General features: G+C 47.2%; 2 protein-coding genes across 4 annotated transcripts in view; one reads left to right on the plus strand and one right to left on the minus strand.

Moving 5' to 3' along the window:
- The window catches only part of LOC106849697 (serine/threonine-protein phosphatase 2A regulatory subunit B'' subunit alpha), a 51,174-nt gene extending 50,197 nt beyond the window's left edge, over positions 1 to 977 (plus strand). For all 3 annotated transcript variants that reach the window (XM_014870476.2, XM_014870475.2, XM_014870471.2), the window contains one exon: positions 37 to 977. In XM_014870476.2, coding sequence (XP_014725962.1) covers positions 37 to 127 — 91 coding nt within the window. In that variant the 3' untranslated portion in view covers positions 128 to 977. The remainder of the gene's footprint in view (positions 1 to 36) is intronic.
- A 5,196-nt stretch (positions 978 to 6,173) lies between these two features.
- MSL2 (MSL complex subunit 2) lies at positions 6,174 to 22,543 on the minus strand. Its single transcript, XM_014870477.2, has 2 exons — positions 22,226 to 22,543; positions 6,174 to 10,310 (listed from the first exon to the last, which is right to left on the minus strand). The coding sequence occupies exons 1-2, from the start codon at positions 22,365 to 22,367 to the stop codon at positions 8,713 to 8,715; spliced, it is 1,740 nt and encodes a 579-aa protein (XP_014725963.1). The 5' UTR covers positions 22,368 to 22,543; the 3' UTR covers positions 6,174 to 8,712.
- Positions 22,544 to 23,556: the final 1,013 nt, after the last annotated feature.

Consider the following 23,556-nt stretch of genomic DNA (forward strand, 5'->3'; position numbering starts at 1 on the left):
ACACAGCTTTTCAAGATGTACTTTTTGTCTTTGCAGATCATGTGAAGAAGACTATGACACAGAAGAAGTCTTACCTCCCCCTGAAACTGGAGACAAGTCAGACAAACTAGTTATCTCAGATCTCTGAGCACAGAGAAGTGGAAGACAGCCCAAGTCTTTCAAACTGGATAGCATTCAGTCCCAAGGCACTTAGGGGTTTTCCTTAAATCCATCATTGGAACAATGTGCTTTATTTTGTACACTGAACTTGAGACCCCTTTTTGTCTTCCTGTGTAATTGCAATAAGGTAATTTCTATGAAAAGGCTTTTTACAATGTGTTATCGTGCACACTCACTGAAAATGGTGATTGCACCTTGTTTCATTTATATATAAATTCTTTTATGTCCCCAGATGTGCAATAAATGCCAGCATCTAATGATTACCTGTAACATCTGCATGCAACATCCACAGTGGTTGTTTCTCAGCGAGTTCTGTCCTGTGCCACTCTGTCCCCTTGGCTTTATACCAGCAGTGACAAAAGTGCTGTCAAATTAACTTAAATGTGTGTCTAGAAATCTTTTAAAACACAGGTCACAGTGAAGCTCTTTTTTTCCTTCCTGTCCTGGAGACGAATGGGACGTGCCTGTGAATGGGGAGAGTGAAGTGCCTTTGTGCTTTGCCCCCAAGCTCTTACACTGCCTGCTGGACTGTGTCACTGCTGTGGATCTGGGAGCAGTTTCAGCACTACACCATGTCACATTATCTGGGAATTTGAGATGGAGTTACCTGTTCTAGTCCTGTGTCCCCTCCTGTGCTCATCTGCCTCCGGCCAGAGCTCTGTCTGTGTAGATTTCTGCTTTGTAGAAGTGTTTTGCAGAGTATTAACAGCAAATACTGATCTCTGCTATTCAGCTACTGTGTTGAGACTGCTGTGCCTGGTGTGCACCAGTCCTCTCCTCTCCTCTCCTCTCCTCTCCTCTCCTCTCCTCTCCTCTCCTCTCCTCTCCTCTCCTCTCCTCTCCTCTCCTCTCCTCTCCTCTCCTCTCCTCTCCTCTCCTCTCCTCTCCTCTCCTCTCCTCTCCTCTCCTCTCCTCTCCTCTCCTCTCCTCTCCTCTCCTCTCCTCTCCTCTCACCTGTAGCCAAGAGACTAAGGTGAGATAATGAAGAAAAAAAACAACCCCCTCTTTTAAGTAGTAAAATAAATTAGTCTGTATTATTGCCAAAATTAATTTTTCTCCCAGGCTCAGGGAGGAAATGCTGAAACTAATGAATTCTTGCTTTAAGTGCAAAATTAAACCAAGTTCCCCCTAGAATCACAAGTGCAATCTCTGCTCTCAGCACACACTGCTGCTGCAGCTGTCTCTCCTGGCCAGCAGGAACTGTCTGTGGTCCAGCACAGGGGTGATTAGAACAAATTTTTCATTTTAGTCCTCGTAGATGCACAAGCAGGTCTGGGCCTTACCTTCTCAGCTGGAACAGGTCTGAGCCCCCCAGCTGTGCCCAGTCTGTAATGCTGGGTTGCTGCGTGTGCCCTGTGTCTCCTGTTTCCTCCCTGTGTGAGAGCCTCAAGCTGTGCCTCCTGCCAGAATTCCTGGGAGATGCCTGCCCCTGTTCCTAGCAGGCCCTGCTGCCCTCCCTGGAGGCAGACAGAGCACAGCCGGGCAGTGGAGAATTCGTGTGTCCCCACGGACAGGACAGGACTGCATCCCTGCGGTACTGACCTCCAGGGGTCAGTATCCAAACGAGGAATGGCCTCATCTCTCCACTCCAGTCTGGGCTTTTCCAGGAGCCCCTGAAGCCCAAGGTCCGCCTGCCACTGCCCAAGGGTCTGCGCTGCTGCTCCCTGGGGTCAGAACTCTCCCGTGATCAGACTTGGGAAGAGAAGGTTTCTGCTGAACTGACCAGATGCATACACACCCCCCAGGATCCTGGACTTGGTATTTGGGAAACTTCTGGGTGCCCACGTTGTTAGCAAAGGCCCTGCCAGTGACCTGCATCCCATAATAACACATGAAGCAGGGAGCACTCTGACCAAACTAAGACAAGTCCCTGGAATGCAGCAAGCACACAGTGTGTCTGGATCCATCTCCATCACTGCCATAACCTTGAAGGGAAAACCTTCCCTGGGAGTGATTCCACAAATGCCCAAATGCAGAACCACCAAGGAACTGACTGCAGGAATGGACACAGCACGGAGGTCCCACAGCTGCTGCTTGGCACCAGTTCCAGCCACGTTTTTCTGAGAAGAATCTGGGCACAGCAGGAATTCACCCTTCCCTCACTGCCATGACCAGAGGGGCCTTTCAGTTTGATGTCCCTTTACATTTCTCCAAAGACTAAGATTCCTCAAAAGGAACAAAAGAACCTGACCCCATTCTAGGCTGAAATGGAACCCTCATGGTCGTCCAGCAGCAGCAGTACTGCAATGTCTCATTTGCCAGTTCTGGAAAGCCTCAGTCCCCCACCACTTCAGGGTCTTTCTTACCTGCTTTTTGCAGAGGGCCTTTAATTCAACCCATCCCTGAATTCAGGCTCCCACCTCACACCACATCAGCCTGAACTGGTGCCTTTCTTTGCAGAAGTCAGAACCCAGAGTCTGGGAAAACTCACCAGCTGCCTTCCCAAGGTTTGGTTCAATAATTGGAGACAGGAAGCTGATAGCTGCTCTGCTGAGCCCAAACCAAGACATTCAGTACTGCTACAACAACACAGAGTGAATCCAAACCCAGTCCATGCTTTCAAGTAGGTCAACACAAGCAAATCCAAAAAAATCCCCAATTTACAGCAAATGTTTTGCATTCTGTGTGAATAGAAGGAGGCACTACAGAAGCCACTGCTATGGTGGTGGCAGTGCAAAATCTGCAGTAATACTCCAGGAATGGAAAGCTATTCTCTGTCCCTAAAGTACCTGAAAATAACCACAATTCAGCAGGCACATGTGCATTAATAGAGGAAGTGTTCACCATTTGCGACTTAGCCCTGTCTCCAGCTGCTCTGGATGGAAGGTTTGTAATGCTGCAGGATTTAAGTGAGGTAAATTTGGGAAGTCCTCTCCCACTTCTTTGCTTTTATCTGGGATAGTCAAGGGTGCTTGTGTCCAGCCAGCAGAGCTGCTCAGCTGCAGCAAAACAGCCCTGGAATCCCTGCTCAAAAGATTTGTAGGAGTTCCTTGGCTCTGGCTCTGCCTCCTGATTCCATGTCAGTGCCATTTCAGATGCTGCATCCCTGGAAGGACATATCCTGCATTTTTCAGTGCACATGCAGCTCACACTGAAGGTTTTTTCCTTAGTAGTCAGAAAAGTGAGTAAAAATCAGTTTTGCATGATAAAAACATGATTGTGCTTATTTGTTCTCTCTAGTCTGCTTTTGTCTAGCAAAATGAAGCCTTGGGTTGTTACAAACCCCTTGCTTTTTACTGTTGTATCACAAGTATTTTCTCTCTGCAGTACTAAGATGGAAGGTATAGCTCAGTATTACTGCTGGAATGGTACTAGTTGGATTTTTTAATTTCTTTCTTCTAAAATCTCAGTAGTACTTGCTGCATCCCAGTTTTTGGCAGTGAACCCTGGGCACTGCTCCAGCTCCCCTCCTGCCTCTGAGGGGCAAGTGCTGCAGAACAGACATGGACAGCAAAAAAGGGATTCCAAAGCCTTCCTGCTCTCCTGAACCAAGGATTTAATGAAGCTGACTCAAAACACTCTAACCAAGGTACTGGGCTTAGTTTCTGAAACAAAATAGTCCTGAAAGACCAATGCTAATTCACTGAACTATCATTGTAACAGTATGGATTTGGAGGCTCTAGATCAGTATCTTAGGTCTATGCAAACAAAACTGAACCTCAGTGAAGAGCACGAGCTACTGTAAGAAAAACAGAAACAGAGCTTCCCCTTGTGTGCTCATCTTCTCACTGTATCGCTGGGTGAGGGGCTTAGAAACTGAATATTTAATAATAATAATAATAAAGGTTCTCAGATTTTGTAAAAGTAGTTTTGGAGACATTTTGTGGTGGCATGGTTTGATCTTTGTATTTTTACTTTATATTTTCTTCTTTTTTGGCAAATAAAGGACTTTTGAATTTAAAAAGGAAAACCTGTCTCAGTGGTGGGGTAGTGTTACTACTCCCTTCATCTCCAGCTGCTTTGCCAAACTCTCCTTCTCTGCTGTGGTGAGTTCATGCCACTCAGGTACCTCAAGCAAATGCCTTCCAAAGCCAAAATTCCAGGCGTTCTTCTCAAAAATACTGGGATAAAGCAATTTGACCACTTACCTTCTTCACATCCTTGTCCTCAATGTGGAGCACTGTCCCTTTGATGACTTGCCAAAACACCCAGCTCCCTCATTTTAACCTGTCCTGAAAAAAAAGAAAGAGATGTCTCCTGGATCTTTTGCAAGTGGAATGAACAAGGAGAGGAAAAAAAAAAAAAGATGAAAAAGAGAGGGAAAACCAGTAATGCATTTTCTAATTTACCTACATGCAAATACTCAAGCAGAGTCAGTGTGCTCTTGTATTGCTTCACCAAGGGGTGCTGAAATCTGCCTATAGAACAGTCACCTTTTGGTGAGTTTCTTTACGGTATCAAAAGCACTTCAATTTCTAAATTTAAATAGTTAAGACCAAAGATCTGCCTGTGATGTTCTTGGTAGTACTGGAAACAGCATCCCTTACCTTTCAGAGGAGATTTCCTCAGCTGTGCCACACACTTGGCATGATCCTTACAAAGGTATTTGTATCCTTTTAGCTCTCCAATTTAGCAATCAAAAATTCTTTTCTAACTGATTTATACAGAATTTAAATAAGAATTATTTGGAGACGGGGTGCTTCTTGCATGCAGTAAAAAGATGCTTCTGTGGTGGGTCACGCCAGAACCTCTGCACCATCCCTGTGCCACAGCTGTGGGATCTGTTCCTTGAAACTCCCGGAGTTTCAGTGAGGGAGCAGCTCCCTGCTGTGCCAGAAGTACCTGCCTTGGCAAACAGGCTTTTCGGGTTTATTTCCCTCTAACTCTGCAGGTTCTTCTGACACCACCGAATGCTGGGGCTAGCAAGGGCAGCCCCGGGCTGTGCTGAAGGCACCAAGGAGAGCCTCGGTGCAGGAGCAGCTCTTCCCTGCCACCTCCGTTCCTGGGAATGCGTTCAGCTCCCATGCAAGGGAAGAACATCTGCAGGGAGAGGCTGCTGTGCCCTGGTGCCCCTGGCTCTGCACCGTGGTCAGACGAGCCAGGGAGCGAGAACAGCTCCTGCTGCGAGAGCCACAAGGTAACACAGCCAGGGGTTCATTGTTTTGTCTCCCTGTCCCCCCTCCTCTGGGATTTAATTCCAACCCCTGGTTTATCATAAATCATTAAGGTTAGAAAAGACCCCCATGATCACCAAATCCAACCTTTGACAGAGCTCCACCCTGCCCTCTAAGCCTGTCACCAGTGGCCACATTGACTTGTGTTTGAACGTTTTGAACGTGTCCTAATATGCGATACCTGGGCAGAGCCTTTCCACTCCACATGGAATAGCAGAGGGTTCTCCTCCTTGTTCACAACTATGTTCAGAGCTGGATGCTCAGAGCACTGGATTTTGTACCACTACACGTGACCGTAAACTGCTGCTTTTTCTTTTTGACTCTGCTCTACAAATTACAGGGTTTTAATAGAGTTTGGCAGTTAATCCCTGCCTTCAAGGGGATTGGGAAAAAAACTGGGAGTATCACACACGTCCTCTATAAGAAATCCTCAAGCAGCTCCTCTGTGCTAATGCTGAGAACAGCTCCCCAGATCCAGAGCCCTGCAGGAGGAACACCAGGAATTCCAGGCAGCCCAGCTGAGGCCAGGCTGGAGCTCAAACCATCACTGAGCTGCACCCCACCAGTGACTCTGCAGCTCCTCAGGATGGGCAGCAGGGACAGGGCCCTCCTGGGCTGCACTGGACCAGTTCTCACCCTGCTCTCTGCCCAAGCCAAGGCGGGAATGCCCCACACCAGGAAGCTGCTGTGGAAGGAATGCTTTCCCAACTGGAACTGCTGGAATTCCTGTCAGCACCAAGACGATCCTTTCCATTGCTCAGCTCACAAACAACTAGCCAGGAGGGCAAGGAAACCAAACCAAGCCAACCCTAATTTAAACAATTAGAGAATTAATCATCAACACACTAAGTAGTATTTAGACAGCGAGTTCAACATATGCCACACTGATGCCTTCAGCAGTTGCAAAATAGAATTAGAAAACTAACATTTATTAAATCAATTTGAATTTTAATATACATTTCAAGAATGTGGCAGCATAAAAGGAAATGTTTTTAGAAACAACCTGAATCTACCATTTGCAGTTTTACATTAACCATCAGGGCTCTCCTGTCGACGCTCCGAAACACTCTTGACCTAAGTTCTCCAACTTTTGGTACCACATTGAATGCAGCAGTGAGATAGTAAAGATTCCAGATACTCCCACATTTCTGGAGCAAAGGTATACTTTGTATTTAATTTAATGAAAGTCCTAAAAATGTACCATCAACAATCTCGGCAAAACTGAACAGCTCTGCAAAAGCATTCCAACACAACCCGTGCTGTGCAGCCACTCCCAGACTCCGGGTCGCTACTTCGCTTACACGTAGTGGACTAATAAACAGATTTACATTAGTAGGTCACGATCAAACCACCAAATTAGAGACTGGTAGGATCCCTCTGGGTCAACACAAAAATCACATACAAGTTTAACTAAATACATTTTAATAGGACATCGTTAAATCTCATGAGGGCTAAAAAACACAGATCTTAGGTACTTGGGTTGGCAAATAAAGACAAGAATACTAAGAAGCATTTTCCACCATTTACTCATTATCAAAAATATTTTTCAACTCTTCTTGCAAAACAAAAACAAAAAAGTACAGACTGGACACGTACATCACATTTTTCTTCCTATGGCTTTAACCCCCCACCCTGCCCACCCCACAAAAAAGACGGGGGGAGAAACAAACCAAAACCAACAAAAAGCTCTGACCACATTCACAGAAAATGACACCATGGTACACTACAAAACAAAAGGAGGTGCCATTTGTGTCCAAAGGGTTTTGCTCATTTCTCGGTGAGGAACCATCATTGTACGTGCTTTGTGCCAAATCAAAGCACACCCAGCGCCGGGCCGGAAAGCACCGCAGGGGCTCTGCCTGAGGAAAAGGGAAGATGGAAGCAGGAAAGGAACTTAAAAAATCCACACACTATTTAACATGCTGCTGAAACAGGAATGGCCTTTAAAATCAGTCAGTAATGTTTGTGTTAGAGTCAGCCCATGTTCGGGTTGTGCTCTATCATTCCAAGAGGAGGATTTCTGGTTTCACAAAGCGATCTCAACTTTTTAGGCTTCCAATGAAGCCCTGAAGGCACAACTAAATCTTGTGCCTGCACTCTTCTTTAGGGATTGTGCTGAAATTAACCATTTTTGCACAAAGCTGAATTCCCAAGAGGAATTCTTTCATTGTAACACTTTTCCAGATAAGCTCGACAACTTTCTGTTATTTTTCTATTTTCGAGCCTTTTGGCCCAGGTTGAAAAGCAATGACCTTCAAAAGCTGCTTTCAACATTTCAGCAAAAAATGAGATAGGTTCAGGGTGGAGTGAGTTATATATAGCTTATTCTGCTTAGCAAACACCCCAAAAATTTGACCTTTGATAGCCCTGGATCCCGTGCCCTGGCTGGGAGGTGCCTGTCAGTGGGAAACTCCCCTCCCTGGGAGGGGTCCCGGCTCTGTTACAGACCTGATCAAACAACCCTCCCAGTGCTGATAAGTGCTGTGGAATCTCCCCATGGCCCTGGCACTGATCAGCACCAGAGGAGGTAAATCAGCCAAGGACTCCCTGTAACCCACAAAACCCCTTCTCTTCCCCAGAAGCAACAGCAGTAAAACAGCAGGAACTCGGGACAGGGAGAGGATGGTGCTGACAGAACTCGAGCCTTTGTAGGGTACCAGTGGTGTTCTCCCCCAGCCCAGCCCCTTAGTGACTTGTCACACACAGGGGGCTGGCATGGAAGGGCAACTGAGCAGGAATGTGACCTGTGAAGTGTCAGGAAGACAAACCCCAAGGATAATGTCATTACCAGGACGGGGTGTCCAAGCTGGAGCTCGACCTTTGTATCCACCCGACCCTCCTGAGCCTTGCCTGCAGCCTGAGATGCTTTTTGGCCTGCCAGCTTGCTCAGTATATTTATTAATCTTTTTTTAACTGTATGCTGTTCAGTAGAGGGCACAACCAATTCTCACAATCACCACTACCTACCCTTTCCGGAGTGTATCCCCCAGCTCAGTGCTGCCTTTCCCACAGGAATGTCAGGTCATTTCCTGCTCATGATGACTGTAACCCATCCAATAATTATTTTTTTACACCATCATCTAGCACAGTTGAGATGCACTATCTGGATGCTACGCTGAAGCCGAAGCTTTGACCGAGCACAAAGCACGAGCAAGTACAATGAGGTCAATATATTCCTTGTCAAAAGATCTTGTGATAAAATCATTTACATCAGCAATCGATCTCAAACTATGAGGTGCTGTAAGAACTAAAAACAGTTTTAGGGTAACTCCTCCATTATCTGCAACTATTTCCCAGACACTAATACACAGAACATAGCAATGAAAAACACTTGATACAAGTGATCTAAACGCAGGAGCTCCAGCAAGTTAAACAGAACCATAGCTGCCTTGAACCTGTAGCAGTTCCCCTACGGATGGCAGGGAAAAGAAAGAAAGGTTTAACAGTCATATCTCATGTCTATAGCTTCATCCAAACTTTTCTCATCGTGTGTACTGGCAGCTAAAAACGTCGTTACTGGTGACCCTGTCACATTGATTACACTGGTGCTTGTGCTGGCATTGCGCACGGCAATGCTTGTCACATTAATGCCCAAAGTAAGCCGAGTCTGCTCCAAGGCCTTTTCTGGCACTGCAAAGGCCTCCAGCTTCTTCTCCCCGTTAGCCATGTAGGAGTTTTGGCAGCCACGGCATATGCAGTCAAGGCAGGCTTTGCGGTTAGAGTAGCAAGGGCAGCGTTGGCCACGGCATGTAAGAACACTTGGATTTTGGGTGGCACGACCACATTTACACCCTTTCTTTTCTTGTGGCTTTTTATACACAGTTTTTGTTGGGCTTCCTGGCATAACGTTACTGCTGGGAACTTTCTCCTTTGCCTTGTCTTTTGTTTTCAGCACCCCTGGTTTGGCTTTCGGGTGGGATTTCTTAGGGGCATGTTCCAAGTTCTTTTTCATGCTTTTGTTAGACAGAAGCACAGTTTTACTGATTTTGGGAGTAGTTCCTCCATTAGGTACAGTCGCAATAGGCTGCAAAGACATTTTATTTTCCTGTTTGACTGTCACGGGAGCCGAGGCTCCCAGTGTTGGGCCGCAGATGATGCTGGAGATGGGCAGAGGCTGAACCTTCTCACTGTCGCTTTCCGAGCGAGAGCGCTTCCTGTTCAGCTTTGCCACCTTGGGCGTGGCTGCCGTGCAGGAGAGCCCGTGAGGAGAAGCATCTGTGGACATGAAAATGTTATGGCTGAGGGGAGGGGGGGAGAGCTGCAGGAAGGGGCCGTTGGCCATGTTTGCCTCCAAGCCGGGCTGCAGGTTGGAGTCGCACACCTCGCTGCTGGACACGGTCTCCAGGCTGCGCAGCACCTCCTCGACACTGAGCAGCAGCGACCCGCCCGGCTTGATGTCCTCGCTGAAGCCGCAGATGTCAATGCCCGCGGGGCACAGGTCGCTGGTGGCCACCGTGTCACAAACGGGCTGCAAGCTGCCGGGGATGTCCTCTGTCTTGATGTACTCCCCGGTGCTGCACACATCGATGGCGCTGGCGTGCTCGGGAGAGGGGATGCTCACGCCCAGCTTCTCCACCGACAGCCCGTTGCAGGGGGGCAGCCCGTTGATGACGGAGCCCCGCAGGTCCAGGTTGGGGGTGCTCTCGGGCAGCGCCGTGAACCCCCCCGGCGTGTCCGTCGCCAGCTCCGAGGTGGAAGGGACTGGGGAATGCGTCAGACACAGAGCCAAGGCTGCATCCGAGGGTTTCTCCGTCTCCTCGTGGAGCGGTGCCCCATCCTTGAGCAGAGCTAGCAGGTCTGCAGAGCAATCCACGGCCTGGATGATGTCCCGGGCCAGCGGCGTCTGCGTGATGTACTCGCACAGCTTCTTGTAGCAGTTCACCAGGATGCTCAGCTGCTTGTTCTCCTCAAACTGCTCGTAGTCCTTGCACCAGCTACACGAGGGCTTCATCATCATCTTCTTGCCTTTACACGTTTTGCAGACATAATGCTGACAATTGGAGTTGGTAGGAGCAATAGGGTCTTGTAGCAAATTTCCTATGGGAAAACAAAGAGGAAGATTATCATGGCAGGTTTCCGGGACACCGGTGGATGAGTTTCTTTTTGTACTATCAAAAAAAGTTACTCAAAAAGTTCAGTTATTCACAAAAAAACATTCCATCCAAACAACTGCCTAAACAAATTCTCACAGCTGCCAACCTGGTTTTAAAACATTAGATAAAATTAGAAGAAAACCATCACACCATAACTTGTGTGCTGCAGCCTTTAGAAACATTCTCAACTACAATACTACTGATTGCTTTCTACCCTTCAGCTTTGTCCATGGAAACTTACAGAACACTCAAGATTTCTACGAATTTACCAAAAGTGAAATAATAAACTTCTGTGACAACTTACTGCAAAGATTTTAATGGAATTGGTAAAAACAAATGGGAAGAGAGCACAGGGAAAACCCCAAAAGGAATGTAAAACTGATGATATATCCACCCCTAAAGGGAAGACACGGCACACTTTGTGTTATTCTTCATTTAGCATTTAGTGAAGCCATCGGAATAAAGAATTTTTTTCAATATTTTACTGTTTAGAATAAAAACTAATAAAAATCAGCTACTAAAGGAATCCACACAGCCCAACAGCCCAGAAAGTTTCCGACCCCCAGCAATGACAATATGGAAGGTTTTGTCTGCAGATCCCCAAAATTGTAAAAACTTGGAAGAACTGTTTTGGTTTTCCTCAAGATCAACTCAAATATTACCTACGGATAAAATATGAAAGAACAAGTGGAACTGAATTTTGTACAGAAACAATCCAACTAGTTCCTATATCCAGAAAGTGACAGTATTGCTTTGCTATTTCCAGGAAGCTCTAGGCCAGAAAGATATTCCATCTCCTAAATTAAATTGCAGAGTATCCGTAGTCATCCCCAGCAACAGGCCTCCCTCCCCTCCCAGCAGCACATTCCCAGCTTTGATCAGACCCTTCTCCCATAAGGAGCCTCTGCTGGATGAGTTACAGCCATCAGGGAATTCCCACCCAGATTTTCCAAAGTGAAAACAATCTGCTGCAACAAGGAAATAAAATTAAACAACTTGGAAAGAGGAAGCAAAGTGCATATATCACATCAGGCTGGTATCAAAACCCCAAAATATCAAAGATATTTTCTCTCATTGCTCACTTCCCTGATCCCTCTCTGGGGAAGAGCTGCTCCAAGCCCTGCACCCTGAGCCATCATTCAGTGGGGGTGGCTTGATGTAAACTGGGTTTTGAGCAACAAATCACAAGAGTCAGTGCTTGGGTTGCCATCACATGGTAATTTTTAATAAATGGAGAGAAATACAGTTGTTCAGCAAGCTGTGGCACAGAATGAGCCCTGCTGTAACAGTGTGACAAGACCCAACCAGAAGTCAGAAACCACTCATCACATCAAGCCAAGGTTTAAAGCCAACAGATGGAATATGAAGTCCCACAGTCCAACGTGCAGGGGAAAAATTACCGGGTTTTTTTCCCAAGTTCTCTTGAAATGACACAATATAAACAACAACAGAGGCAGAGGTGGCCATTGTGATCCTAAGATGGGACTTGATTTTAGGAGAAAAGTTCCCTGAAGAGGAAAAAACTCAATAGTTTAAATCCCACCAGCTCCTCGAAGAAGTCCTGTCCTTCAGCAGAGAGTTCAACAAAAAAGGCCCAACACCCCCTGGATCTTGAGTCCAACAGGACCAGCAGGAGCCATGCCCTGGCCAGTGCTGACACTTCAGAGCCTTAGGACTACAGTGCTCCTAGGGCTAAAAGCCACCAGCATTAATCAATTCCCAATTAATTAATGACAGAAAGCAGCTGGGTGCACTCCTCATCCACCAGCAGCCTCTCCTGGCTCCTTAGGATAATAAAGCAGAGTTATGATGCTTTACAGAACTAAAACATTTCAGAGATGGCACCAAATAAACAAGATACCATCTTAACTTTTAATTAGATTTTAAAAAAGGCATCACCAACAGTGCATTTTATTTCTCCCAAAATAAATTTGGCTGGAACTCCTGAGTAAGTACAAATGCTAAAAGAAGATACAGGAAAATTTAAATTTCTGGAGGCTTTGAGGGAAAAACCAGACGGACTGACAAGACAAAACACTTCACTTGCTCTCACTGACAGGAAGAACAGAGCAAGTTCTACTCCAAGAAAATGCCAGGCAACCTACACTGGAGAGACGTTAGGAATTCCTGAGCTGTGGGAATATTTTCCATTTCAACTTATATCTCATTGAATATTCATTCTTCAAAGTTTCTCTCTTGTATGGATTCTGTGGCACTGTAACTCTCATCAGTCTTCATACTGCCAAGTTTAAAAAAAAAAGTCAAACATGAGATGCTAATTTCCCATAAAATTAAGTTTCATTACCTGTAATACTGAGGGAGGGGCACTAAGTCATCAGCACTGCTCTACAAACAGCACCTGAGCTGCTTTGGAACCTCAAGGTTTTGCAAGGCCAAGATGTCACTTTTGCCTTGTGGCCATCAATGCTGCCCCTCTCTAGAAATTTAAAACTTTATCTAGATCTCCAAGATATAAAAATGATGGGCCCTGAAGTTAATATTTTTCCATGCTTGTAATTTAGTGTTTGTCTAAGCTAAATGTATATTTTCATTTTATTGTGCAGCCATTCACCTGCATTAGACCCTTCCACAATTACTCATTGCAGAGTTTTATAGCCCTGTGTAGCCTGGTGTTACTGAACCCTGCTCCGTCTTTTCTCACCCTCTTTTGTAAGGGGTTTATCAATACACCAAAAGCAAAATCACGTTCTTACAAAGCCTCCAATACGAGGCATTCCTTCCACTTCAGCTCTTAACTATTGTGATTTCAGAAAGGTTGTATTTATGACTAAATACATACATTAATATCAGCACTTAGAATTAATATGGAGCATATACAGAGGAAAAACTTTTCATATGTTATTTACCAAACATCCTGGCTGATCTAGAAAGGCTGTCCTGGGAGCAGGAGGGAGGTCACTTAAACCACATAGAATACTTCCTGCTGTGGTCCTTAACGGGCATTATTTCACAGCTGCAGGGACAGGGGAAGCATCTGCCAATTGTGTCTCTGAGACCAAAGGGAGGAGAACTGGAAATCAAAACAAGTGTTAGGTGTCTGTACTTAGCAAATACTCTGGGAAGAAAGGCTTGAACAGGTACTTGCAGCCATTGTCACCTATCCTCAGCAAAGGAAAGAGCTAAACACAAATATCTAATTTAGGGTCCTTGGAAATGCTACTGGAACATTCATCATTGAAAATTATTTTGGCTTTTCCAAGAACCCAGTCTTAAGAATAATTTCATTATTAAATCTTAATTTCATTAAGTAAGATAGAAAAAACTAAGTCAATTTTTTTTACAAATACAAATGTATCCCCTGGGGTTCACTGCCACTGTTTGCCAGGCAGAAGATGTTGGCTGCACTGGGATCATCAGAAGAGCTCAGCCAGCACCGAGGGCTGGCCAGCCCAGCCACACTGGCACCGTGGCATCCATGGGACACAGGAGGAGAGGGCAGCCAGGGAACCTCACCCACCAATCTGTGCCCATCAAACAGCATCCTGAGCACGAGGTTATTTTTAAACCACGGTTACAGAAACAGAAATGCTGAGCCTCTACCAAGCTCTGAGGAACGGGAAGCTCTACCCATCTGAGGCACACACAGACTTCTAGATGCCAAGGACCCCGAAGTCACATCCACAGCTGGAGCTTTGACAGCTGCATTGCTACACTGTCAGCCTTTTCATTTCGGGATTAAACATCATCTGACTGTTTCTACTAAAATAATTAGCAACAGTCAGAAAGCTCCAACAGCTTGCCACGTCCAAGCTTCAGAGCTCAGGAGCTCCTGAAGGACAGGAGCTGGTTCTCACCTGCTGTGACACCTCTGTACTGGGGTTTGTGCTCAGCCACTGCTCTACCTGCAGCTCCAGGGCTGCGGGAAGGAAAAGCCCTGCTCTCCCCCACCACCTTCCCCGAACTGCTCCCTGCCACTCCACACAGCATCTTCTCACCCAAGAAATGATCAGCTGGAAACCACTGAAGAATGAGCAGCAGCTCAACAAAGCTTTAAGGCAAAACAACAGAAAATACCCTCACAAAAGCAGCATTTCCCGAGTTGGATAAACCCCTAAAAGCACTATTTGCAAAACTATCTGACGACAGACAGGCAGGCATATGATGAGCAGCAAAAAGGTCTGTCAGCCATCTGCAGAGGAATACAACAAATGTGTGGGATCTGTTTTAGAGGGGTGGGAGAATTGGGTACTTCCTAAAGAACAAGAAAACTGAACGCATTCAGACTCAGAGAGGTTAGTGCAAGGGCCAGCTGTCATGGACACCACAGCAGGGAAAGGTCTCACAGATCCCAAGCCCTAACACCTCCCACTTCCAGACCTACACTCGGGGTGGGCTGGACCATGATGGATTTGATGGATTTCACCAAAACTGCACCAAAGTCAGGAGCCAGATTCAGCCAGATTCCCCAGACCGATGTCTGTCCTACCCCTGCCCTAGCAGCTGTCCCAGGCAGAAACATGTTGGGCAGCTCCTGTCAGTGAAATCTGCAGATCCCCTGTCACCCAGGTACCCCACCCACCGCACGGCATTCCCAAAGCACGTTCCCAAAACACAGCCACGTGTGCAGTGGCTGCACTCTGAGCTGAGACACAAACACATCTTTGCAATATTCCAGGGGCAGAGCTCTGAGCCCACGGCTAGAGAACACGGCGTGGAGCTCAGGGCAGTTCACAACAACACTACAGATGTGTGATCCTTTCATGGGCTTTGACACAAGGTTCTCTACAGAGAAATTGTTCAATTCAGCCAAAAAGTAGGAACAAAAAATGTTCCCCAAGATTCGCAGCACAGAACTCTGAGAAACAATGAGAGTTTCCCAGTGAACTACAAGAAATTATTTCTTCCTGCAAACACCACCCTGCCCTTAGATCACCCCAACCACACCGCGAGAATTTGACTAAGACATCCACAAACAGTTATAAATTCTCTGCTGGGTGAAATGGAAGTGTGGGGGATACAAAAAAAAGCACTAAAAAACCCTCAAATCAACTAAAAATACTTATTTCAAAATTTTATCAGAGAATAACATTCTGCTGGCAATTTAGTATTTCTGTACATCTCCCATGAACACACAACTATGAAAAAAATGCTAAAGACATTATTACCCTCATAGGGACAGTTGTGACTAATGAATTAATGTTTGTATAACTCTGAAAAAATAAAAACTGCACTGTTTTTGCCTGAACACCATGGGAACCCAATTTAACCATGATCAGAAGACAGTTAGACTATTTTTCTTCATATCTGGAGAAATACAGTCAACCTCTTTAGCTAAAGTTCAAGCAAAGAAACTACAACAACTTGTATTTTAAGTGCAGAAGGGACTGCCTTGTTCCTTGAGTCCACCCCCCTCAAAAGAAACAACAGAACATTTTTACTAAGTCCTATGTCAGAGTTATAGTTCTGTTTGAAAGTCCTTGTGCTTACAAAATCCCTGTCAGGAAAAATTCTAAATGTATTTTTAACAAAGTAGGTTTGTTATTAGGTGGTAAAATTCAAATTTTGAGCCTTTAGGAAGATGGATAAATTCATCTATTTCGCCATGCAGTGTGAAATTTTCACATAATGATGTTTTCCAAAAGTCAAGATTGCTGTATTTTGAGAAGTTTCAAATAGCAAAGTTAACATTTCTCCTATGGGTATAAAATAATAACATGTTTCTAAGCCGCAGAAACACTCTCAAGACTTAGAACTTGCTTTGGAAGTTATAGATCAAGTTCATCACATTCCCCGAGCAAACAAAAAGTAATGAAAACCATTTTTCCACACCAAACAAAAACGCTTGAACATCAGAATCTCTGAGTCAAGTGTGCTCTCCAAGGCCACAGAGTGAGAGCAGCCAGCCCCGGGCTGTGACTGCGGGGCTCTGGAGACACGGAATAACAAATTCTGTCACTGGGGGACTCGGGGTCATTCCTCCGGGAACGCAGGGAAATCTGCGCTCCCTGCACAGCCCCGTGCTCAGGAGTGGCTGTGCCGCCACTTCTCAGTCACTGCCCAGCCGCAGGGAATGGTTTGTGAGCTTGCAAACCACTCCAACACAATATCCAGGAACGCTCAGTCCCTATTTAGACGTGTAAATCACGTCAGGTAGCAAAGAAAACAAAGGCAGAGGAAGGTGTGCACGAGTGCTCCGTGCCCAGGGACCAGCACAGCACAGCCATCCCAATAAAGATGCCTCCTGGCAACACATTAACTCCTCTTTAAACACTCGGGAACACAGTCGGTTTAATCAATATCCTCAGGCACCACCAAGCCCATCCATCACTCCCAGCTCCTCAAGCAGGAACACTCCTCTCCTATCCCAGCACTGTAACCTTCTCTGGAAGCCACTGCCAACCAGCTGCCACCGAGGGGACCACAGCTACTTCTCTTCCTACTCAGTTTTCTTCTAAGGCAGAGGAGTATTTTTAGTTTAGAAACCCATTTGAATTCTACTGGCAGAACTTTCTGTTATCAAAACTTCTGCAGTACAATGCAGACAACCTTGACAAAGCAGTTCTCCCAGGAGCCACACACAGGGTTTGAAAACAGGAAAGGGAAACGAAGTTGAGTAGGGAGATTTTAAGAGGAAATCACCCAACATGTTCTCGAGTAAAAACTGGTGCATACAGAGATGTGAGACTGGACATTTCATAGACAACTGCTCCCTAGACTAAGCACACACAGAATACCTGCAGCAGAAGGTATTTGACAGGTACTTAATCCCCTAGTCCATGCTCCCTGATGGTTGTTTCAGAGATGATTTTTCACATTCTTCACAAATTCAGAAGTGTTTTGGCAACCATTCATGACATTTTTAAGGGGAAAATCATGTACTTTTAAAAACTATCAGTAGTTTTATTTACAGCATTTCTCATAACTGGAAAGAGGAAAGAAGAAAATGTCTATGGAGAAAATACCTAAAAAACCTCACAGCACCAGACCAATTTTCAAACACAAAAGGCAACTCTGATATGACAGCAGAGATCATGAATCAGCCTTCATTCTCCTCAACCTAGGGAGAATGGACAAGGAAGAAGATCTAAGCTAAACTTTTCCATCACAAAACTTTAAAAACTTACTTTTTTCGCTGTAAAACTCTGTTATCCAAGTTCAACTCAGCCATGGCTCACATCCCAAACGGAAACTCCAGGATCATCCATATAACTTTTATTATAATGGGAATTTGTTTCTTCTCCCTTATTCCATGTCTGTGACAGGAAACTGAATTTTCCTGGAAGTTTCCATCTGTTAAGTGTCACTAAAGTATCTCCCCTTCTCTGAGGGAAGCTCAGTCCAACTGTCCAGGCCCAGTTCACACCATTTCCCAGTGGCAGAGTGCAGCCCACAGCACTGGGACCTGGAACCACACCCCAAGAGCAGCCGACCAGGAAAGGGCACTGGGGGACACAGGGACTGCAGAAGCAAAGGAGAATTAGCTCAGAGAGAGGTGAGGAAGAGGAGAAGCCTTCACATGGACAGAGTGGCACAAAGTGGAGAACTGTATGCCACCAACTATGTAGACATTTCAGATCTAGTGCTAAGTATAATTGATTATAATATGTAATTATATTATAAACTCCATTCGACTTACTTTGGCAGTATAAAACTCTTAAAACAGGCTAGTGCTTCTACACAGGAGCAGGAGGGAAATAACATCCTTACACTAATCTTTATATAGAAAAACAAAAGTCAACAGTTTTTTTTTAATTTATTTGGCAATCCATGCCATTGCCCATGCCTGGGAGTTGCTTCCACAATGCTACTGCACCACTGAGCCTTTTAGCCTTGGCTAAAATTATGGAGAGCTGCCTGTGAACACCGGATGGGGCTCTGTGAGGGACCAGTCAGTGCTGCCATGGGTTTCTTTGTTCCTCCCCCCACCCTGTAATCTCCCTAAAGCCACATGTTGTCTCACATCCCCTTACTGGGATTACAGGATGTTTAAGACAAGAACTGTATTCTCATCCTGTATTTTCCAGCACCAGCTGGGTTCCCAGCCAAGCATAAAACATTGTCCTGCAGCCCTGCCAGCTTCCAAGAACTCTCTCAATCAGCAATAACAATCTTTCACATGCCTTTGAAGAATCTTTCAGAGATTCCACGATGAAGTTTTCTATGGATAAAAAGCTAAACTGATCTGACTGGTAATCGTATCTCTTACAAGCATCTCAACTGAATTGCAGAGAAGGCTGTTAATGCTGAAAAGACCAATGATTCGCAGTTACCTGCATGGTATCTGAACCAGAGAACGGCACTGCTAAGATGTTTATCCCAATAGACAGCACCTTTAAAACATAGAAGTTTATTGCATAAATTCTACTATGCTATTTTTAAACTAAATGTGGCATTAGCGTGCAATTTTATAATAATCTCTTTATTTCAGGGGCTGAAACTTGAATTTCACATCCTCGAAACACACAAGGCACAGCCCTTCTGCCTAATGCACACTTGGGAGCAGTTATTTTCAAGATTTAAAAGCTCTAGGAAATATTGTCCTATACATCCCTATAAAAGGATGATGTATTACCTACAGCACTGTCCAGGAAATTGTCACATGATCACACTTAAATCCTAGAAATACACACACGGTTGTTCCAGCTACAGAACTGAACCCTTATCACCCATCATGAGGCAAGAGGGAGACCTTGAATCCACCCAGAACTGATTCAGCTGACTTACACTGACATACTGTATTTACATTTTGGCTTTCTACTGCTGCAACTCCATGTGTGCCAATCTGAATCTCAAATCAGAGCTTTAATTAGAACTTCATAACTATGTGGGTCCAAAAACTTCTGCCACCCCCTGCTATGTGAGCTGGTGTACAAGACTATGGGATCACAAGGAAATGAGCTGGCTTATGCCTCGTGCTTTGGGAGCACAGTGGAAGCCCAGGAATGTTAGCTGATTTATGTAGCTGGCACTCATTTCTCCTAAAAACAATTCTCTAAAACTAAAGGCACAATCTTGACTATGGAATTAATATCTGCAGCATAACAAAGCATTACAGAATACACTCGAGAGAGATTACACACTGAGAAAAAGCTGATGACATAAGGAGCACTAATTTGTGGAGCAACTTCCCAAGGGAATTCCTAGAAGTCCAGCACTTGAGACTTTAACCACTACTGATACTTCCTGCAACATTTCTCAAAAAAAAGCAGAGTTTTTAAGCCTTTGCACTCAGCACTTCACAAAGATATGTGCAAGGAAAGTACCAGACACTCCAAGTTCGATGTGCAAGGACCCAGAGCCAGGTGTTTGGGTCTCATGGTCTAAACACACAAACAGGGAAGCAAGAAGTGAGCCTGGGAAAAGCTTTCAAGTATTAAAACAAAGAACCCAACCCAAAGCCACACAGTATAGTTAGCTCAGCTGGTCAGAGCAGTGTGTGGAGAACACCAAGGTTCTGGGTTCAGTCCCTGTATGGGTTATTCACTAACACTGGATTCCATGGCCCTTGTGGGTCCCTTCCAACTGAGAATATTCTGGGATTCTGGCAGAGTTTTGGGTGGTCATAGTGCTCACTGTCATGATCTCTCAACACAGCCTTTAATTCTGTACTTAATCTTTTAAAACACCAAAGCTAAAAAGGCTTTCATGATTGTACATGGTTTAATGACCTTAAATATTCAGAAGGTGTGAAAGATGTAACAGCTCTTAGCACTAGGAGAAAAAGAACACAAAAAGCAAATGAGAAAATGATGGGACTGGCCTTTACCAGTCTGAACTGCAGATGTGTGACACTGGGAACACCAGAGTGAGCAGTTCTGTGTGGGGCAGCCCCACTCCCCCATGACCACCTGAGGCTCCAGACAGACACCTGAGTAACTGTTTTACTGCATGTGGAGAATTTACTGAGGCCTCTGAATACTGACATGCCATAAACAGGAGTCCAGGAGGCACAGATAAGACTGGTTAATCAGCTGAACATTTGAAATAAACAGCAGCTACAGTTATCTGAAAACTGGCCACAGTAGAAAAAAAAATATACACCAAAGGAATAACCCTAATATTCAAAGAAAATAAAGGGTCAAGAGAGAAAGTGGAACCATCAAGAGGTAGTTTTTGAATAGGAATATCCATGGAGGCATAAGGATATAGAAGAAAACAAACTGAAAATGTGGTTTGCTCTATGAAACTGATTGACAGAAAAATCAAGCAAGGAAAGCTGAAGAAGAGGGGGGAAAAAAGCTCAGGAATTTGGGCAGGGACAAATTAAAGACACACAATTTCAACAGCACAGAGTATAAAACTAAGATTGCAAAAGGCCAAGAAGGGAAGAAGGCAAGGCAAGGAGAACAAAGAACATATTTCAGAAGACCAGGTTTAAAATGGAGAGGCCAGAGAGCACAGCAATGCAAGTATCTTATTTTAAAAAATCAGAACAATATTCGTGTATTTTTTGGCAAAAGCAGTCTGGTGACTGACCAAAAGCAGGAAGAATTTATGGGAAGAAATCACAGCTGGGGTTGGAATCAATCGGGCCTAAGGTAGTAAGAAATAAAAAGCAGAGATGCATCAACACTAGCATCGGGATTCCATGAGGAAAAATCCTTAAGACAAATTACTTCAGGAAATGACGATGCAGAGATCCTGGGAACGGGCTCCCTCTTTCCCAGTGCAAACAGATCTCTATTTTCAAAGACTTTAAGTGGGAGGAGCCAATAGCGAGAGGATAGGAAGCATCTAACGCTACTTTAGCCGTCTCGACAGTTAAATCCTGATCCTGTAAATTAATACAATATTTAACTTTCTAAACGCCAGTGATTCAACTCAAATTCAGTGTAACACACATCGGCATCGACAAACACAGTGGGCAGAAAACCACTCTGTCAGGAAAATACAAACATAAACAGGGCAGGACTTAAAACTACCAGGGGGAAAAAAGGAGAAGTTAAAAAATTTAACAGCCAAGAGGTCTAACAGATCAGAGCCCCCTCCCGTCAATGACCAAGGCTCCGAAGGGAAGTTCAAGGAAACCTAACAGTTTATTCCAGAGCTTCCTCCCAGGAACGGACACATGCCTCCACTCCATAAACACAGCAGAATGTAATTCCTTCCCAGTATTCCCCAGACTGTAACAACGAAATTCCGGATACTGCCTTTGCCCACAGCACACAGAATGCTCTTTTTGGGGGGATGGGAGTGGGGAAAGCCCAGCAGACTTCCAGCCTGTTTGCTTTTTATGGTTATTATTGTTACAGAACAATTATTTACCAGGCACAGAAAAAAAAAAATCAATTATTGTTTCCGTCAGCTCAAAATTCCTGGCTTTCAATAGGAATTACTTATTGTTTACATTTCAAGGAGCGGGGGTAAAAATTACGAAGTTCCTCTTCCCCTGCCTCTATGGTCTGTATATCGTTTCGGGTATCTTTTACCACACTCGCTCTTAGTCATCGCCTTTTTAAAGCGATTAACTCCACTACACCAGGGTATTTCAATAACCACTGACAACTGCCGTACCCTTGACGAAGCAGTGACCATAATAAAGCGCTGCATTTTGAGGCAAACACTCTCTCCATGCCACCACCGCCTTCGCAGCGTGCGCGGCTGTTGAGACACAGCCGCTGCCGCCTCCCTGCCCTTGTGACCGGCCCTGCCCGCGGCTGCCCCGCGCCGGGGGCGGGTTTAGCCCGGGCTGTTCCCACTCCGCCGCTCCCGAGCGCCGAGCCGCCCCCTCGGCGGCCGCGCCACCGGGGGCTCCGGGCCCGGCAAACTTTGCTGGGAGCTGCCCCGGGCCGGGCCGGGCCGGGAGAGGCGAGGCCGAGCCAGCCCCGGTGCGGGCCCAGGGCCGTGCGGGAGCCCCGGGGAAGGCTCATTGTGCAGGAACAAAAGAAAGATCCTCACCGCACACGCAGCAGGAGAGGGACTGCCTGAAGTAGGGCAGGAGCTTGTTAATCTCGGAAAAGGACTGGGGGTCCGCCGGGTCGTAGTTGAGCACCAGGCGGCTCGCGGACACGTAGAGAGCAGTGGCATTCACCGGGTTCATCGCCGCCGCTCGCTCGCCGCCGGCTGCGCGGTGCGAAGAAGGTCTGCGCGGGCCGCGGGGGCAGGTGGCCCCGGGGCGGGGGCCGGCCGGGTGTCACCTTGGTCCGGGGCCACCTGGAGCCGCGCGGCAGCGGCGGCGGCAGCGCGGAGGCCGCGGCGGCCCTGCCAGAGGGGGCCGCGCCGGCTCCTCCTCCGCCTCCCGCGGGGGAGGCCTCGCTCCGAGCGGCGGCTCGGCCCGGGCGGCAGCGGCGCTACTGCAGGTCCCTGCGGGCCATACCCGCCCCGCCGCGGGGCCCCTGCTGCTGTCGGCGCCTCCCTCAGCGGCGGCCCGGCATGGCGGCGGCCGCAGGCAGGATCCGCGAACGGGCGCGGGGCGGCGGCGGAGCCGCGCTGCCCGATGCGGCGGGAGGGCGGCGGAGGCACCCGGGGCTCACCGCGGCCGCATCACCGCGGCGGCGGCGCCGCCTCCTGCGCGGGGCCGGTGGGCGCGCGGGCAGGGCCGGGCGGGCCGCGCGCGCTCCGCGGTGGCGCCGTTAGATCCGGCCGTCACTGCGGGGCCATCGCCGCCGCCCGCGCCGCGCATGCGCGCCCGCAGCGGGGCGGGGGGGGGCGCCGGCGCCCTCTAGCGGTGCCCGACCTGGCAGCGGGGGCCGCGCGCAGGAGGGGGGAGGGGCGCGCGCCGCCTCAGCGCCCGCGGCGGGCCCCGCGCGCTCCTGGCGGACAGGGCTGCGCACGGCGGCCCGGCCGTGAGCTCGCACGGCGCCCCTCGCACACCGCCCCGCGCCCCATCGCCTCACGCTCCATCGCCTCACGCACCGCCCCGCGCACCCCCGCCCCGCCGTGTCTCGGCTTTGCCCCCTCACGGCGGCCGGGCGCGGACGCCGCGTCCCGCCCCTGTCATGGCGAGCGCCTCCGCTCGGGCTGAGGAAGCGGCCCCGCCTCTGCCCTCAGGCCGTGCTGGAACTTGCGGCCAGGCCTGCCAATACCTTAGGCCAGCGGCTGACACTGCGGCCCCCTCCGCCGGCACAGAGAGAGTCCGGGGAGCTGTGGGGCCTGGCACTCTTGGGAGAGATGGCGCGGGAGCTGCGGAGCGCACAAACCCCTCAGGACATCGCCAAACTCCCACACACGGCTCTGTGGACAGGAGTCTGTCATAAGTGTTCCTGCAGAAGACCCCACGTATAGCACAG

Source organism: Sturnus vulgaris, chromosome 10 (assembly GCF_052056855.1).
Source record: "Sturnus vulgaris isolate bStuVul1 chromosome 10, bStuVul1.hap1, whole genome shotgun sequence".
Classification (NCBI taxonomy): domain Eukaryota; kingdom Metazoa; phylum Chordata; class Aves; order Passeriformes; family Sturnidae; genus Sturnus; species Sturnus vulgaris.